Source organism: Herpailurus yagouaroundi, unplaced genomic scaffold (assembly GCF_014898765.1).
Source record: "Herpailurus yagouaroundi ecotype Mexico unplaced genomic scaffold, PumYag 180, whole genome shotgun sequence".
NCBI lineage: Eukaryota > Metazoa > Chordata > Mammalia > Carnivora > Felidae > Herpailurus > Herpailurus yagouaroundi.
In genome coordinates this window covers 1,908,758-1,925,743 of record NW_024412411.1, presented here as the reverse complement: position 1 = coordinate 1,925,743, position 16,986 = coordinate 1,908,758, and the positions used below count along the sequence as shown (strand labels likewise).

The window sequence follows — 16,986 nt, the reverse complement described above, 5'->3', positions numbered from 1 at the left end:
TAAAAAAAAAAAAAAAAACACCTCGTTTCACTGTGCTCTGAGTCTCTGCATCCCTCCTTTGGTTGGGTTGATGGGCTTATTTCTAAAGGTGGAGCATGACCTCCTTCCTGATACCCCTTCTTTACTTGACTTACAGGATATCTCCCAGCTTGCCTGCCTTTCTTCTTCTTCTTCTTCTTCTTCTTCTTCTTCTTCTTCTTTTTCTTCTTCTTTTGGCCCTCCTTCTCAGTCTGGTTTGCGGCTTCTCCTAGTTTCCTCAAATCCTGAATGTTGAAGGGAAGTATTTTCCATCTACAGTCACTCCTTTGATGATCTTATTTAGTCTCTTGGCTTTAAATGCCATCTGTGTGCTGTTAACTCCCAAATTGATATATCCAGTCTAGATGTCTCCCCTGACCCTCAGACCTCCTGTCCCTTCCTCCTCCTGCCCTCTCACCATCTGTACACTAATGGACATTTCAAACTCCACACACCCAAAAATGAACTCCAGATAGTTGCCTCCCCAAAACAGCACCTCCTTTGTCTTTCGCATCTCAAGAAATGGCAACACTGGTCTTCCAGTTGTTTAGTCCAAACATCTTGGCTCCTTTCTGCCTCTGATATTCTACATCCAATCTCTCAGCAAGCTCTCTTGTCCCTACCCTCTAAATATATTCATATTTCAACCACTTCTCATCCCCCACCTCTGGATTATTATAATTGGCTCCCAATTGGTCTCCCTGCATCTACCACTCTCCCTCCTAAATCTATTCTTCATAGAACAGCCAGAGTAACTCTGTTAAAATGTAAATCAGATCATGTGGATCTTCTGCTCAAAACCCTTCACAGGATTCTCAAGATGGAGTAAAAGCTAAAATCGTTACTGTGACTTGCAAGGCTGTACTATCTGGCTCCTGCTACTTCTCTGGCCTCATCTCCTGCTCTCACCATAGTACACTATGCTCCAGCAATTCTCCACCCTTTGTACTTGGTCTCTCTGAAATGTTCTTTCCTAAACATCATATCAATGCCCTCCCCCTTCTTTTTCTTCAGACCTTTATTCAAAAGTCATCTTCCTAATAAGGTCTTCCTTGGCCTCCCTACCTAAAATTAAAAAAACTTCCCTCCCCGCTTCTCTGATTTTTCTCCTAGGCATTTACTGCTATCTTAAAACTATATATTTTATTTAACTTCTTTGTTGTTTATCTCTCCCATTAGAATGGAAGCTGCATGAAGAGATGTGTGTGGGGGGGTCTGTTTTGTTCACTATTATATACCCACTGTTTAGACTAGTGACAGGAATACAGTAAGGCACTCAGTAGGTATTTGAATGAATGGATGAAAAAGGTGGACAGTTCCAAGAGGCAAAATTTACTCTTTAATGAAAACTTTGTAACAACTAGAGCTGCTTGGAAACATAATCATGTTAACGTACACAGTACACTACAACTTAAACATGTAGTCTCGTCAAATCCTCACATCAGTCCAGGATAGGAGGAAGGCTGCATAGTTTCCGAAGCTGGTTGAAGACAAAACTAAATCCAGGTGGGGAAAACGACTTGTTAAACTTCACACATCTGGTGTGGTCAGGAGTAGAACTGTGGATGAATGCTAGCTCTAGAAGAGGCTGGTGGGTGATGGAGCTTAATGGGGGTTGGGTTTGAAGGACTGCCGTTGTCAGAAGGCATGATCTCTGAAGCGGAGGCTGAGTCAGAGGTTACTGGAACAGAAGCATCAGGGAAGGAGTGGGAGAGATGACGAGGCTGACCACTAATGTATTTAGCCCAAGCCTGGAGAGGGCAGCTGAATTCCCCAAAAGCAGTGCCTGAAGCTGACTAGTCACTCAAACCCATTCAAACCCATACATGATTTCAAATGCAGAACTGGAACTGGACGGGCGATCTTAAGAAACCTGTGAGTCCCCTGCGGGTCTGCAGAGTCTGGCTTCTCCACTGGAGTGTGAGGTCTACTGGGGGCAGGGACCATGTTCCTAGATTTTCCCCAGCTTCTAGCAGAGTCTGGAATATAGTATGGACTCAACTATTTTTTTAAGTTTATGTATTTTGAGAGAGAGAGTGCACGCAAACACATACATGCCCACACACTCACGCCCACCCCCCCCACGAGTGGGGGAGGGGCAGAGAAAGAGGGTAAGAGAGGGACTCCTAAGCAGGCTCCGCACTGCCAGCAGAGCCGGTCCCGCAGCTCCAACCCTCCAAGTGAGATCATGACCCGAGCCAAAGTTGGATGCTCAACCAACTGAGCCACCCAGGTGCCCCAGGACTCAACTATTTCTGTTGAAGCCGTACATAAATAAAGCATGAGCCCCAACAAGAAACTTAAGGTGAGAATGGGAAGGCAGATGAGGTGTAATGTCACTCAGCAATTCTGGGGTAAAAGTGGACAAATTTTCCTAGGACGCCACAGGACGAACAGTCCTAGTACTAAAACAGATTGCTGCTAGTTTTCAGTAAGCTTTCGCAAGCACAGCCAGGCTAAACACGGAGGGGCGGGGCCAGGCTGGAGAGGCCCCTCGGCGGACGCTCGAGGAGGGGCCAAAGAGTAGGCAAATTTCCAACCTTAACGACGTGACTAAGGTGTAGAGCGTCACATCCGGTGTGGAGGGCGGGAACGAGAAACAAAAGGAGAGCGAAGGCGCATGCGTTGGTGCTTCCCCGGTTCTGGTGGGCCCTTCCGCTCAGGCCGAGAGAAGTGCTTCCGGGTCGCTGCCGGCTGCCGCCTCCCGGCGCGGTAAGTACGGAAGCCAGGCTGAGGCTGCTGTCTCTCTGCCCCTTCTCTTCTTCCTCCCTCGGAGAAACCCCGTCGCCCTGACCCGGCTCTTCAGGAGTTCCGTGCCCACACTCTTAACAGTAAAGAGCTCCAGCTCATTGGCCGCTTCCTCGAGGCTAAGCTCCACCCCGTCGCACAAGATCCGTCACTCATTGGTGTCACTTTCTGTCACCCAGCAGTTCTTCCAGTTAATTGGCCCTATTCAGGCCCCGCTGCTTTTGCGATTAGCAACCCTATAAAGGGCAAATGCCTGTTCGAATCCCGCCCCTGCATTCTTCTTGTTGGGCCACCCCGCCGTCATTTTCATAATAAGCGAAGAATGGGCGGTGGCTTTGCCGCGAGGGGTAGGCTTTCGGAGCCTCGGTCTCTCGCCTCGTACTTACTGGCCGTTGAGGATGGGTGTTGTGTCAGTGACACGGGCCGGGAAGCTGAGGTTTACTAAAGGACAGCGGCTGGCACAGGATCAGTCAAATGAATCAGGGCAAAAGTAGAACTAGACGTAGGTCCTTTTCTCCTGCTCATCTCTTCTAGTGCCTGGCCTCGATTTCTTCCCCGTAGGAATTCTATGCCCCACCTCACTGTGTGACCTAGAGACAGTGTTGCTTGTCCCAGGGCCTCGATTTTCCTGTGAACTGAAAGGTTTTAATTCAGATTCTCTGGGACCTTTCTGGTCCGCTCCCTCAGCTACTTAATCTGTGCTGAATTTACGTATTCTCTCATGTTAGTTCATTCAGCCTAACATTTACTAATTTACGCATTTACTCATGCCTTTAGAATGCCTTTCTGAACCATATTGCACGTGGTAGCCCATCCCCACCCCAGTTTGGTTGTGGTTCATGAGAGAGGTGGTTAGTGCCCTAAATTTCTGACGTGGAGTAAGAATGGAATGGATTCTCATAAAAGGGCAAAAAGTAGGTCTTCATGTTTGGAGGAGGTAAAGATAGTGTCAGTGGAGCCCTACTACCTCTAATTTTGTTTAATTTTGTAACGCCAGTCTGCATTCTGGATTCATAGCTCTACATATTGGCTTCCGTTTTCCACTCCTTGAATACCTTGCAAACAGCTTTACTTCTCCACAAAGTAAATTAATTATCAGAATAATTATGAGGGTGGGTATAACTGTTCTCCCCCATTTTACAGATGAGGAAACTGAGGCTTAGAGAGGTTAAGTGACTTGGCCGAGGTCAAACAGCTAGTAAGTGGTGGAGCCAGGACTCAAACCCAGGTCTGTCTGATTCCCACAAGGAAGAGCTATTTCCCCCTACCTTCTACTCCACCCCATCCCCAAATCAGACTAACCAAATAACTGAAATCAAATACTTCTGATCTGTATTCACCTGGCCCTTTACCTCAGTCTAGGAGCCATGTCCACCTTGTTTCCCTCACTCTTCCCCCGTGTGACTGAGACACTGTGGTTTAATCTGGATCGACCCTGTGTGGAGGAGACGGAGCTGCAGCAGCAAGAGCAACAGCATCAGGCCTGGGTGAGTAAGGACCTAGCACAGTGGTGGAGCCTTAGTCAGGGACCTCCGCTGCCTTTCACAGACCATGATCCTGGAGGAGCTTTTTGCCCTGAGCTGGGAACAATCAAACTGGGAGGGAGGAGGCCTAGGGTCCAGTCTTTATGCTACTGATTTATGGTGGGACCATGGGATTTCTGGGCCAGGTTGGAGCCCAGGCTCTTTTCTCTAACTCATAGGAAATAGTAATTTTGACTGTATTGAGGATGTAGCAGATGCCATATTCTCTATCAGTCTCTCACTTTACCCTCACTGTAATCTCATAGGGCAACCATGGCCCAGAGAATTTAGTTGGATCCAGTTTATAAGTAAGTAGCAGATGATAAGAAACAAAGGGATTGACTCTTTCTAGAAACTGAGAGGAAGCTTCTCCATACTTGGGGGCGGGGGTATCTCCTTAGGGGCAGAGTGGGCCAGTCCCATGCCCCTGACATGCCCTGCTTGGGCCCTGACCCTCCTCTCCCCCTTTGGCCACAGCTCCAGAGCATCGCAGAGAAAGACAACAATCTGGTACCCATTGGCAAGCCGGCCTCAGAGGTGAGTGGTTCCAATAGGTAGGGCTTTGTGGGGCTCAGGTGGACTAAAGCTTTGCTCTAATTCTGAAGTCCTACCTCTGACTCCAGAGCAATTGTGGTCCCTCAGCTCTAGGCAGAGGCCATAAAGGGGATCTAGAGTGGGTGGCCATTGGACCTAGCACCAAGGTCCTGCAAAACATGCTCCAGTCTGCTAGACTCAAGGCGGGGGGCAAGTCTGGGGAATGGAGGGTCACTCACTGCCCCTGAGAAAGGCTCCAAGTGGACCAGCCCTTGAAGTGGTCCAGGCAAGCCTATAGAGCCTATAGGCTCTCCCCTGCCTTGCCAGCACTATGATGACGAGGAAGAGGAGGATGAAGATGACGACGAGGATAGTGAAGAGGACTCAGAGGATGATGAGGACATGCAGGACATGGATGAGATGAATGATTACAATGAGTCACCTGATGACGGAGAGGTCAATGAGGTAGGCAGGGGTGTGGGGGTGGGCCCCTGCCTGTGACCTAACTGGTGGCCAAGGATTCAGAGACTCTGGATCCAACCAGGGGCAGGATCTGGGACTACGGCCGACTGGGTGGCTGAGGCCCCTCCCCACCCACACCTAGCCTTCTCTCCAGGTGGACATGGAAGGCAACGAACAGGATCAGGACCAGTGGATGATCTAGGTAGACAAGGCAGGGTGGCCTCAGGCAAATTCCAGGCCAGCCCAACTTACCCTGCACCCCCTGCAGAACCAGCTGATTGCCCCAGTGCCTGAAAGCTCACCCTTGGGTATCTCTTCAGCTGCTGCCAAGAACTGGTCTCCTTGGCTCCTCCTAGGCCATCACTTTGCCCTTGAGTCTCCAGGGCCTGAGCCCACCCCACCTTTGTGCCCATTACCTCACCCCTTGGTTGCCAGGTATAGTCTCTTTCTAACTCCCTTTAATAAAGACACAGGAATGATTTTATTTTTTTCCCCGTGTCTATTCCCTAATTGTTGGTCGGGCCCAGAGGAATCCAGCATCTTCTCTTGAGCTTCAGGGAGAGGGCCTACAAGGGATTTCAGGCAAGCCTACTGGATCATGTTGTCCAGGGCTAGAGGTGGCCCTGGCCCTGGGCCCAGGCTCCATTACCATTTTCTCTGGCTCAGCTTGTACCCATTCCTTCAGAGCCTCTAATTCAATGTTTACTGTTTCCTCTGATCCTAACTGGAATTGCATGGGCTGAGGAGGGAAGGCTTCTGAGGCCTAGAGCTAGGAGGCCCCTGCAGATTTTCCAGCTAGCTTCCTTGGTGTTAAGAGAGATTAAATCTTCAGGCAGCACAGGGACTCCCTTGGAGTCACCCAGAAAATCAGTGATAGAGTTGGGTTGGGAGCCCAGGTCTCTTGCCTGTCAATCCATGGCTCTCTGGAAGGAGGGGGGCAATGGAACCAAGCATCCTGATAGAACTTGATGTCTCAGGTCAGTGTAGAACTGGAGTGGGGTAGAGGCTGGAGGACAGCCTCCCCAGCCCTGAGTCCAGCATGTGTCAGGCCACAAGCAGGGAGAAGAATGGATGTTCTGAGGTCCTTGCTTCGGTGGGGGTGGAGAGGCAGCAGTAAGTGCCCCTGGGCCTGGACCTCAGCCAGGCCCTACATAGGTGAGCTGGGCTATGCCGTCCTTGATGGCAGGGAAGTCTGGGAGGCCAGTGTGGTGGAGGCGGCAGCGGTAGCGGCCACAGCTCTTGGCATACTGCAGGAAGCGGGGTGCACCAGGGAACAGCGCGTGGTCAGCCAGTACAGTGGCACCAGCTGGCAGCAGGGCATGGGCCTCCAAAAGCTGCAGGTCTCGCAGGTAACGTCGGGGCCGGTGTGCCAGGAGCACCAAGTCTACCTGACTCAGCTGGTACTGGGTTCGTAGGTGTGGGATCACCTCCTCTGAGCTACTCACGATGAGCTCCACCTGTGGGGATGGGAGGAGTTGAAGGTGAGGGTGGGAGGGTCTGTTCTCCCATACCAGACTTCACCCGGATCTGGCTTACTTTATGTCATTTCCTCTATCCTCAGAACCCAAGAAGTCAGGATCAGTATTGTGATTTCCATTCTGCCAGTGAGGAAGCTGAGATTCAGAGGATAAGTCCTTTGCCCAAGGTCATAACAGCTCACAAGAGGTAGACTTAAGGTTTGGACCCATATTTGCTGGTCTCCAAAGACCTTCCTTTTAACTCCTCCTTTGTCATCCAGCAGCAAATATGAGCAAATGACTTGGAACAGACAGGAGTTCACACATCACCCAGGGTCACAGTCTCCTACTGTGCTGCCTTCTCCTAGGTGGGATTCCTTTACTGGGGAGGCCTGGCTAGGGCAAGGCTGGGGGTGGAAGGGAAGATACTAGGGTCAGGGAGGCAGGGGCTGACCGTGCGCTCGTCGAAGCCAGCCAGGCGGATGAGTTTTTCAGCCACTGCTGCGGTGCGTGGGTTCCACTCCACAGTGAGAAGGCGGCCCCCAGGGGGCAGGGCACGGGCAATAAGCAACGTGGAGTACCCACAGTGGGTGCCCAGCTCCAGCACGCAAGCAGGAGCCTTCTCCTCCACCAGCCGCATCAGGATCTGACCTGGGGGGGAAGATGGCTTATTGCAGCAGACATGGGAGATGGATTCAGGGCCCCTGATAGAAAGGGATCTCAAATGTCCACCTGTCTCACTGTAGCCCTCAACCAGCTGGGGTCTCCTCCTTGGACTACAGCTCCAGCTGCCTCGCTCGTCCTCTGACCCTCCAGGCTTTCGTCCTTCAGTCTCATCTTCGTACCAGCCACTAGCTATCTTTCCAACAAACAAATGTGACCCTGTTGCTCCTTGGTTCCTATGATCCTAAAGGCCTTTGGGATTGAACTTGGGATCCTCAGCCTGACATTCAGGACCTTCTTGGACCTGATCCTATCCAACCTTTCCAGCTCTTCCCATCTGTAGACTGTACCACAGTCCTCCCAAACAACTGTGCCCAGAGTCAACCAAGTCATCACTGGCTCATTCCTTCATGGTGCATTAGTATATGTGACTGACTTTGCCCCTTCCTACCCCTGTCCTTATCTGCTTGGCCAAATTGAAAACAATCCTTATAGGCTCCATTTAAGTGTTGCTTCCTCCAGGAAGGCTAAGGCAGAAACAGGCACCAGGCTCCTGAGAGACCTTGGCTAGAACTTCCAGTTTCATTCCTCTTTGTTTTGTTCACTGGGTATCTTTCTAACCTGGGAATTGGAAAAATTTCTTCAGACTCTAAAAGCACTTGTGCCAGGAGCTGGGACTGAGACAAAGCCAGGTAGCTATCCTGAATGGGATGTGGGAGCCTCCACAGTGAGGGGAGAATGAATCAGCACAGATAATTACAAAGTTACGGATTATGTGCTGAGATGTTATCCCCTTTGTATTATGCCCCCTCTGAGGCTAGCATTTATGGCTGATTCATCTCTGTGGCCTCTACCTCCTTTTCCAACCTAGCACCTAGTACATGCCTAGTACAAATGGGATGGCAGTAAGTGTTTGCTATATGAATGAATAACTTTGCCCAGCTCCCTCATTTGCAGAGGAGAAAAAAGAGACTCAGGATGAAGAACCTGCCCAATGCGCCCAGTAGGCACTGGCAGATCTCAGACCTTCCTTACCATCTTGGGGGTATCTCCTGGAGCAGAAGGCTAGGGAACACTGACCTTTGACAGGCCCCATGTGGCCCAGGTACTCGCAGTGGCTGCTCCAATGGTCCAGGGTGGTGAGGATATGACTGGGGTCTCCAGGCAGGGCATGAGTGAGCACATAGCTGAAGGCCCGTTCCTCAATCTGCAGCCCTGACAGGCAGTCTCGGAGGCTCCGCAGCAAGACCATACGCACCAGCAGTCGGAAGTAGTGACGGTACCGCACCAGCAATGTCACCACCAGTGGCAGGAAGGCCAGTGCGATGGCGGGGGACATAGTCCCTACCCGGGCTCTGGGGTGAAGGAAGGCAGACAGGGAAACCCACACCCACCATTGCTTGTCATTTGTATTATCCCTATATTTTACAAATCATGGCTCAGAAAGGCTAAGTCTTTTGTGCAGAGTCACACAACAGAACCAGGATTTGAATCTGAATTGGTCCAATTCCAAGCTCATGTACTTTCAAGGAATTCATGCTAGTCTACGTTCTACACCCAACCTCAAACCACCTCTTCCCACCTCTGCCCCCTGATTCTGTCTTCACCTTACTTCTCCCACCCATTTCGCCTCATCTCTGTCGTCACCCCTTCAGGACCACTTTCCACAGTCTTCGGAAATATCCTACCCACCCCCCCCCCAACCGCCTGCATCTCCTGATGAGATTTCTTCCCACCCCTCCATCTGCTCTTCCCTGTGGGTGGGAGGAGTCCTTGATTCTATATTTCTTCTCCAGTTGTCTCCCCTCCCCTGCATTCACCTTTTCTGTTCTCTCAGAATTCCTTGTAAAAGCATGTACACACACAGCACATGCTTCCCCCCTACTCAAGCCTCTTCTCCCAAGCCCTATCCCTAATGGGGGGGTAAGTGCCTTCTCCTCTCCCATACCTTGAACCATCCATCCACCCCTTCCTCCAGATCTGACCCTCGTGAGCTCCTGGTGGTGGTGGGGACTAAAATTGAAGGTAAGAGTGTATAAATGGATGTGAGTAGGTGAGTGATAGTGAGTTTGAACTCGTGTGCTTGGGGACCCACACTCAAGAGCCCTGCTTACCTGTGCTGGAGACTTCTGCTTGGGGAAGATCAGAGCCTAGAACAGGAGGGGGAGGCCTCAGGGCCAGAGAACTCTGAGGCCGGCTGGACTTGCTCTCAATTATTGATGCAGAAGCTGCTGCTGTTACCTGAGACATGTGGTTCAAGTTACTAGCTGCAGGAACAAGGTGGGGCTGACTCCTACCCTTCATGAGCCCTAAATTTACAGAACCCCAGGGTCTTGATTTGAGGGGTGATGACAGCTACTGGGTTTGGTGACCTCTCCTCCAACTCCTTGTATCAGGATATGGGGGCATGGTGTGAGCCAAGGAAATGGGAGGCTGTAATTTACTCAATTCAAAATTCAAGTTTTGCTTAAGCAATTGCCAGGGTGTGGGTCACAGGAGTCAGATCTTGTCTCATTCCTCCAGGAACTCCAAATTTAACAGAAGAGACTGACCCAGAAACAGAATAAAGCATAATGCAATTCTTCACGGATATGGGGACTTTAGGCTGTTCTGTGAACTTCTGTGTATCTAGACAGAGCAGTGTGTGGCACATCACAGACAGTAATTACTTGATTTGATAAATGAATGGAGCTACGTGGATGCCCAAAGAATGGGGTCAGAAATGGCAATCAGGAGGATATTGTTTGTATTCAGGCCTGAAGGCAGACCTCGTGGGGAGGCGGTGTGCCAACATGTGGAAGGTCCAGGAGGTCAATCAGGAAACTGCAAATAAATATTTACAACCCCTGCACCACCACCACCACCATTACCATTAACCCCCACCACCCCAGTGCTGAAAAGGGAGGCAGGTATCAGGCGCTGCAAGATGTTGAATAACAGACTTGTTGAATGACCAGTGTTCAGGGTCCAAGGGAAGATATGGGATGGTTCTAAGAAAAGCACTGATAGTCAGCTTTGTGAATTAGGATTACTAGAGTTGATGTAAAAAGGCAAGCCAAGATTGCAGAGAAATGCCTGAGGGCAAAGACTGCCAGGTGGCCTCTCTTCCAGGATTGAGCTCTGCTCCTCTTTGGCTTGTGAAGGAATAAGAGCTCTTCTTCCAGTAAGTCTCCCATCCCCAGTACAGGTTGAGAACTCCGTTGGGGGCTACAGTCTTTATGTGTCTTCCAACTTGGTGCTGGGCATCTGGGTCCAGTGTTTGTACACGGAGACTGTGTGCTCGAGGAGCGGAGGGCCTGAGTCCCACTCTCCCTTCGCATGGCATTTACGGGAGCATTTGGTATAAGTTCGCTCACTGACCCTGAAAGGTAGCCTGGCAGCCACGCGACCACACAGTACACATCAGGAGGGCCTCTTTAAGTCGGCGGAAGACTCCAGCTCCAAGACTGAGAAGACGCTGAAGTCATGTGACCTGCCCCTCCCTTTCATCGCATCACGTGCCTCGCGTCTTGTCAAGCGAGGTGAGCCCTCCCATTGGTTGGCGATGATCATGCGGTGGAGGCGGGGCCGGAAGCCAGGATTGCGGCGGTAGCTGCGGGGCTCTGGGAAGGGATAGGCAGGGCGGCGGGTGGCTGCTCGCTGGATGCAGCCACGGGTCATGTGACCGGAAGGGCTCCCGACGGACGCCGTCCCTCCTCGGCGCGGCCTGAGCGCCCGGCCCGACCCCGGCCATGGGGTGCTGCTACAGCAGCGAGAACGAGGACTCGGACCAGGTGCGGCCGCGGCGGGCGAGGCTCGGGAATGAGGGTTGAGAGGCTAGGGCGTGGGGCCCAGAAAAAAGCCTGCAGAAGAACGGGTCTGTGGGCCTCACTTAGTACGGAGGCCGGGAGGGGACAGATTACGGAGGGGACGCTCGGCCGGGCTCCTACCCCTGTTAAAGCCCCAGCTTTCTCTACACAGTCTCCGCTTTGGGGTGTGCAGGCAGCCCCCTGTCCCGCTCGTTCCCACCCCTTTCATGTTATCCTATCTTTAAACCTTTATAGCCTTCAGAATCCTCAGCCTCGGTCCTTGGGAAACACTGTCTCCCAAGCTTCCTGTGCTTTTTCTGTGCTTGTATGAGCGGGCTTTGTGAATCCATTCTAGAGATGGGTAAGCTGAGGCTCAGAGTTAGCTTTTCCTAACATGAATCAGGAATCTATGTATCTTCTCAGTCCCTCGAGTTGGAGAAGGAAGGTCACTGCGGTTTGGGGTCAGAGAAGGCCTCTGGAAGTAGGTGGCATTTGAGTTGACCAGTAAAGAATTTAATAGAGACCATGACATCAAGACGTTTTGGGGAAGCAACAAAACGGGTTTCACTTTGGCTGTATTGGATTAGAGAGGTGGGATGAGAGCTCAGTTTGACCTGCCTCGGTGCAGTTTTTGCCTGGGGCCTGCGGGTTCCTTTAGCTAGAGGGGTGCTTGCCCTGGGAATTTGACTGTAGACCTGATCCCTTTGCAGAAAGGATTAGGCTGGGAAGATTGTGCAGTTTTAAGTTCTTCCTCTTACCCTTGGTGCATTCTCACTTCTCCCTACATCTTAATCTCTGACCTGCCTGCCTGATCTCCTTTTTAGGAGTGGGGAGACCTTCCCAAGGATGAAGTCTCAAGCTCTTGCCTCTAAGCTTGGGTCCAACATGTGTTGGGTTTCAACACATTCTAGACACACAGAAGACAGAAGGATTTCAGCAAGTAGTTCACAGTCTGGTGGAGAGATGGTCACAGAAGTGGATTATATTTTTGGTATTTGGGAAGTCGGTCTTTCCCCAGTGACTCACATGAAACTATTTTGGGTTAAGAACTTAAGGTTAGGAAAATGCCCTTTGTTTGAGAGGCATGGGTGTCTCCTGGGCCTCATTAATTCTCCAAACCCCCAATGAACACATATTCCTATTTCCTGTGCCTTACACCTTAGGCATACATCATGTCCGCTATCCCTCACTTCACACCAGCCTCTTAGAGGAGACAGTATTCCTGCCTACTGGGAAAACTGTGGCCTAGTGGAAAATTGTCTCCTAAAGGATAACACGAACTCTTGCAGGGAACGAGTTAAGAAGGGTTAGGGCCTTCTCAGAAAGGATACCAGCTTCTAGCTGGGAGAGCTGGGTTTGTTGATCTCCTGAACTTTCATCTTCTTGACAGGCTCTCACTTCTGTTTCTAACCCCCAGAGAGGTGCTCAGTCAGTGCTGGGTGATTTGAGCCTTCATGTGGCAAAGGTCTACAAGCCATTCGCTATCCCAAAATCCCTTTCTCAGCTCTTGGGCAGGCCCCTCCCCCACTTTAATCTCTGCTCCTTTGTTACAATAAAAAGAAATAAATGACACATTTTCAAAGACTTTTTATAGTTCTCTCATTTGACGTTTGCCAAACGTTTGTCGTATAGGTGTAGGTTATGTACTTAAAGGTAAGGGAAAAGTTCAGAGAGGCTAAGATATTTAGCCAAAGATACAAAGCTGAGTAATGCTGTAGTCAACGTATCTTGATACCAAGCCATGTGCTTTATCCATTGGGCCAAGATATTCTTTTCAGCTATGCCCATACACCAGGTGACTACTCATGGACAGACCATGTATATGTGTCTGTGCTGGAGTCGACAGTGAAAGCCTGACTCCTGGATTGACACTGACTCAGGGACAAACCTTGGTGTGAAACACTTCCTCCATGCTTCACTTGCCCTTGGGGGTGGGGTGATGTTATTTGTTCACTCTGATTGGGGGTAGCCTGGCCTCTTCTGGGAGTCTAGGTCTCAGGAAAACATCGTTGTTCTTGAAGAATCCGCTTAGACATGGGGGACAGGGGAGACTGCCCTGTCCTATAGGAAGATCTGTCTGAAGTAGGGCTGGGAGAAGGACAGCACACAGGAAGCAAATTCAGGGTTCATTATGGAGCCAGCTTTCCTTTGAGATAGTTTGATCTTTAGCAACCATTTTGTCCTTCTAGCCCTTGAATACTTAGTCTGTGTTTTGAGGAGGAGGAAGGTATGTCTAGGAGTTGGGAGGTGATAGGACAGAGTCCCACAGCTTTTGTCTCATGCTGTTGGGAACTGAAGACGCTTGGCAACCTAGACTTGAGAAGGAAGAGTATTGTGAAAAGGCTTGGCCTGCCTAGGGTGGGGCAGGCGAGCAGGAGGAAGTGGCCCTCTGTAAGGAGAGTTGTGGAGTTGGGGGCAGGGGAACTGGGAGCCCACAGTGGGAAGGTCTATGGTACGAACTGAGATCTGCCTGGAGTGGAGCACTGGTGGTCTGGTACTAAGGGTTGGTGAGTCAGCATTAGGCAGGATGGGCCCCCTTGTCTTTGGCTTTGTCCTGGGCACCCTTGCTCTTTATGGCTTGGATAGATACCCAGCAGGCCTGCTTATCCAATTTGTGGCTGACATAAAGCCAGCAGGGATTTGCAGCTGATAGGCTCAAGGCAGGGTCATATTCAGAGAGACTGCAGTAGATTAGAATAGGGCTGGAATAGGACCAGGGAGACTTGGTTTGGCCCCATGTTAGTTCTGGGGGTTGTGATTATTGGCTTAAGCTAGCAGTAACAGGACTACTGAAAATTAACAAACCACAAGAATAGAAGTGTGGTGACTTGGCAAGGGAGGGAACAGCTGCACTGTTCGGGTCAGGTTTCACCAGGTGCACCAAGTTTGGTTCTGGTAGTCATATACAAAGAAAGCATTAGAGAAGAGTGAACACCTGAGAGTAGAAGGGACCTGTCCTCTAGGAAGGGGGCACACTTGGACTGTGTGACCCAGAGGCTGGGACTCTTGCCCTGAGATTACATGAGGAATATAATTGTCTGGCCTCACGGGGCCTCCATCCTAGGAGCAGACAGCCTTTCTGGGAAGGGCCTGGTCTGGGGGATCAGGAGGGCCATTCTTGGGCTCCTGACTCCCATCAGTTTCTAGACCTTACTCCTCTGGCTTCCAGCTTCCAGTATTCTTTCTCATCAGGTGCTAGACTGTTTGCTGAAGCTCCAGAGTGGTTATTGAGTACATGCTTTGTGTCTTGTCCATCTTTTCAGGGTCTCTAGGACTGCTTGGATTTACTTTAATTCATCCTAGACCCACAACTCAGCTGAGCTCCGAAGGGCAGGCAGGACTGAGCCTTATCTGACATTCCATACACTTCAGCACTTGGGATATTTTTTGGTGCTTAAAAGTCATAGCTGGGCTGAAAGGAGAGCCCAAGAAAGGCAGGTTGGACTAAAGGCTCCAGGTTTGGGGTGCCTGGGTGGCTCTGTCGGTTGAGTGTCTGACTCTTGATTTTGGTTCCAGTCATGATCCTAGGGTTGTGAAATCCAGCCCCACATCAGCTCCAGCCCCAAATTGGGCTCCGTGCTGAGTGTTGAGCCTGCTTAAGATCCTCTGTCTCTCTTTCTTTCTGCCCCTCTCCCTTGCTAGCATGTGTGCTCTCTCTCAAATAAGTAAGTAAATAAATAAATAAATAAATAAATCTAACTAAAGGCTCCGGGGCTGACTTCTCCTCCATGGCCTTTCCCAGGACCGAGAGGAGCGGAAACTGCTGCTGGACCCTAGCAGCCCCCCTACCAAAGCCCTCAATGGAGCTGAGCCCAACTACCACAGCCTGCCTTCCACTCGCACAGATGAGCAGGCCCTGCTCTCCTCCATTCTTGCTAAGACAGCCAGGTGAGCACTGCAGGACCAAGCCTGGGCAGAGCTTTCTCCATCCACGTTAAAAGCTGGGATAGGGGGACTGGGCCCAGGACATGGGGGATGGGACAAGGTCAGTGGTGAGAGGTGCTTCTAGGCCTGGGTTTGCTCCAGTGGGGAGGCAGGGACATGGTGTCAGATAGCTCTGGAATTGGGACTTGGCAGTGAGTCCTGTGTATCCCTCTTAAAGCACCTGTCATGTTCCCTCTGCCTCCTCTCCCCAAAGCAACATCATTGACGTGTCTGCTGCGGACTCCCAGGGCATGGAGCAGCATGAGTACATGGACCGGGCAAGGCAGTACAGGTGAGACCTGGCCAGCTTGCATCCCTCCCTCAGGCTACTTGGGTCCCTCCCTGCCCCTCGATCCCTTATCCAGCTTTGGAGTCCGAGCCCCAGTCCAGGCTCCTTGTTTGGGTGTGGCCCAGGAGACTGACAACAAATCTCTCTGGTACCTCAGCAGATGTGCATGTCGGCCCTGTTTGCCCCATGGCCTTCAAGGGTGCGGAGGCCAAGGGAGGTGGGCCTGGAGTGAGTTTGTGGTGAGCAGAGGCCACCATCACCCTGCTTCTCTGGCCTGAGGGAGTGAGACTTCCCCGAGCCGGGCTGGACTGGGCAGAGCAGACTGGCCTGACTGCCCACCCCATCCTCCCTCTTGGCCAGCACCCGCTTGGCTGTGCTGAGCAGCAGCCTGACCCACTGGAAGAAGCTGCCACCGCTGCCATCTCTCACCAGCCAGCCCCACCAAGTGCTGGCCAGCGAGCCCATCCCCTTCTCCGACTTACAGCAGGTGAGCCACCCCTTGGCCCGCCCCTGCTCATCCTTCCTGCACTGCCCAGGCTGTGGCAGAGGGTTCGCCCTCTCCATCTCAGAGGCAGTAGGGAAGTGGAGTTAGAGAGCCTGGTAGCTCAAGTACCTTGCTCACTCTCACCTCTCTTACTTTGTGTCTTCTCCTCTCCACCTTTGTTCTCTTTCTCCCCTTTGTTCTTTTCCATCTTTCCCATCCCTGCCTTTCTCTTTGGCTTCCTATCCCCCATCATCCCCTCCTCTCTCGCCACCCAATCCACCTCCCTGGCTTTTTGGATCTCCCTTCTCACTGCCTCTCTCTGTTCCTCTCCTCCCTGGTCCCTCTGTCTCAGGTCTCCAGGATAGCTGCTTATGCCTACAGTGCACTTTCTCAGATCCGAGTGGATGCAAAAGAGGAGCTGGTTGTACAGTTTGGGATCCCATGAAGAGAGGGATCCTTGGGACAGCTCTTCTCCTCTCTTCACCCGTCTCCACCCTGCCTCTCCTGGCCCCCAGCCTCACTGCGGCTCATACAGTACCCTAACCTGCTACTAATCACAGAGAAGAGTGTGGAGGAGGAGAAGAAGCTGGAAGGCTGGAAGCCTGAGCAAGTGAGGATGGAGCAAGGGAGGGTAGAACCATTTGGGACTGGCGTTCAAAGCCCTGGCCAGGGATGGGGTGGGGGTCAAAAGATTAGGGCGTAGTAGGTCTTCACTGTCACTGGGAAGGTGGAGGTACCACTGTGAGAGAGTGATCCTTAGGGGGCCTGTGGGGGCCCCCTTCCCATCCTTTCTCTTGGCCTCACTCCTGCCCCCCTCTCCCTGACTTGGTGCTCACATGCACCTCAGTAGGGTTTGTGACCAGGGTCTGGACGAGCTTGAATCTGAATGAATTGAGTTTGTATATCTAGCACCCTGGGTTTTTACATGTTTGGGGTTTTGTTTTGGTTTGTCACCCTCGATAAAGGAAGTGTATTCATCTGTGTGCTGGCTGCAGCCCGTCTGTCCTGCCCACCACCCTGATACTACTTCTGGTCTGTGAGCAGTGAGATGGATGCGGGGGGTGGGGGTGGGGTGGGGGATGTCTTCTAGGGGTAT

At 51.4% G+C, this 16,986-nt stretch overlaps 3 protein-coding genes and 1 long non-coding RNA gene across 8 annotated transcripts; 2 read left to right on the top strand and 2 right to left on the bottom strand.

Annotated features, from left to right (window-relative positions):
* Window positions 1–1,334: 1,334 nt before the first annotated feature.
* Window positions 1,335–2,668, bottom strand: LOC121039227 (uncharacterized). Its single transcript, XR_005794652.1, has 2 exons — window positions 2,559–2,668; window positions 1,335–1,699 (listed from the first exon to the last, which is right to left on the bottom strand). It is a non-coding gene; the product is annotated as an uncharacterized LOC121039227 (long non-coding RNA).
* On the top strand, window positions 2,600–5,769 carry ANAPC15 (anaphase promoting complex subunit 15). Of its 3 annotated transcripts, none has more exons than XM_040489222.1 (5): window positions 2,600–2,730; window positions 4,124–4,253; window positions 4,767–4,826; window positions 5,151–5,288; window positions 5,428–5,769. In XM_040489222.1, the coding sequence occupies exons 1-5, from the start codon at window positions 2,639–2,641 to the stop codon at window positions 5,485–5,487; spliced, it is 480 nt and encodes a 159-aa protein (XP_040345156.1). In that variant the 5' UTR covers window positions 2,600–2,638; the 3' UTR covers window positions 5,488–5,769. The 3 variants fall into 3 exon arrangements, with proteins under 3 accessions (XP_040345156.1, XP_040345157.1, XP_040345158.1); XM_040489223.1 differs by having other exon boundaries at window positions 2,601–2,730; window positions 5,440–5,769; XM_040489224.1 differs by lacking the exon at window positions 2,600–2,730 and adding an exon at window positions 3,978–3,994 and having other exon boundaries at window positions 5,440–5,769.
* Window positions 5,743–10,981, bottom strand: LOC121039222 (transmembrane O-methyltransferase). Of its 3 annotated transcripts, XM_040489209.1 has the most exons (5): window positions 10,766–10,981; window positions 9,520–9,646; window positions 8,486–8,760; window positions 7,197–7,393; window positions 5,743–6,742 (listed from the first exon to the last, which is right to left on the bottom strand). In XM_040489209.1, exons 3-5 carry the CDS (start codon window positions 8,742–8,744, stop codon window positions 6,422–6,424), a joined length of 777 nt encoding a protein of 258 aa, XP_040345143.1. In that variant the 5' UTR covers window positions 8,745–8,760; window positions 9,520–9,646; window positions 10,766–10,981; the 3' UTR covers window positions 5,743–6,421. The 3 variants fall into 3 exon arrangements, with proteins under 3 accessions (XP_040345143.1, XP_040345142.1, XP_040345140.1); XM_040489208.1 differs by lacking the exon at window positions 10,766–10,981 and having other exon boundaries at window positions 9,520–10,092; XM_040489206.1 differs by lacking the exons at window positions 9,520–9,646; window positions 10,766–10,981 and having other exon boundaries at window positions 8,486–9,043.
* A 36-nt stretch (window positions 10,982–11,017) lies between these two features.
* Window positions 11,018–16,873, top strand: LAMTOR1 (late endosomal/lysosomal adaptor, MAPK and MTOR activator 1). The gene is made up of 5 exons (XM_040489221.1): window positions 11,018–11,178; window positions 14,936–15,081; window positions 15,332–15,409; window positions 15,767–15,893; window positions 16,243–16,873. Exons 1-5 carry the CDS (start codon window positions 11,137–11,139, stop codon window positions 16,333–16,335), a joined length of 486 nt encoding a protein of 161 aa, XP_040345155.1. The 5' UTR covers window positions 11,018–11,136; the 3' UTR covers window positions 16,336–16,873.
* Window positions 16,874–16,986: the final 113 nt, after the last annotated feature.

Excerpts from the sequence above, each read along its gene's own strand:
- ANAPC15 (XM_040489222.1), top strand. The coding sequence starts at position 2,639 with ATGCGTTGGTGCTTCCCCGGTTCTGGTGGGCCCTTCCGCTCAGGCCGA. Across the intron at positions 2,731-4,123 it reads GGCTGCCGCCTCCCGGCGCG|TCTAGGAGCCATGTCCACCT; the intron begins GTAAGTACGGAA and ends CCTTTACCTCAG. Across the intron at positions 4,827-5,150 it reads TTGGCAAGCCGGCCTCAGAG|CACTATGATGACGAGGAAGA; the intron begins GTGAGTGGTTCC and ends CTGCCTTGCCAG.
- LAMTOR1 (XM_040489221.1), top strand. The coding sequence starts at position 11,137 with ATGGGGTGCTGCTACAGCAGCGAGAACGAGGACTCGGACCAG. Across the intron at positions 11,179-14,935 it reads AGAACGAGGACTCGGACCAG|GACCGAGAGGAGCGGAAACT; the intron begins GTGCGGCCGCGG and ends GGCCTTTCCCAG. Across the intron at positions 15,410-15,766 it reads GACCGGGCAAGGCAGTACAG|CACCCGCTTGGCTGTGCTGA; the intron begins GTGAGACCTGGC and ends CCTCTTGGCCAG.
- LOC121039222 (XM_040489209.1), bottom strand. The coding sequence starts at position 8,744 with ATGTCCCCCGCCATCGCACTGGCCTTCCTGCCACTGGTGGTGACATTG. Across the intron at positions 7,394-8,485 it reads CCACATGGGGCCTGTCAAAG|GTCAGATCCTGATGCGGCTG; the intron begins GTCAGTGTTCCC and ends CTTCCCCCCCAG. Across the intron at positions 6,743-7,196 it reads CTGGCTTCGACGAGCGCACG|GTGGAGCTCATCGTGAGTAG; the intron begins GTCAGCCCCTGC and ends CCATCCCCACAG.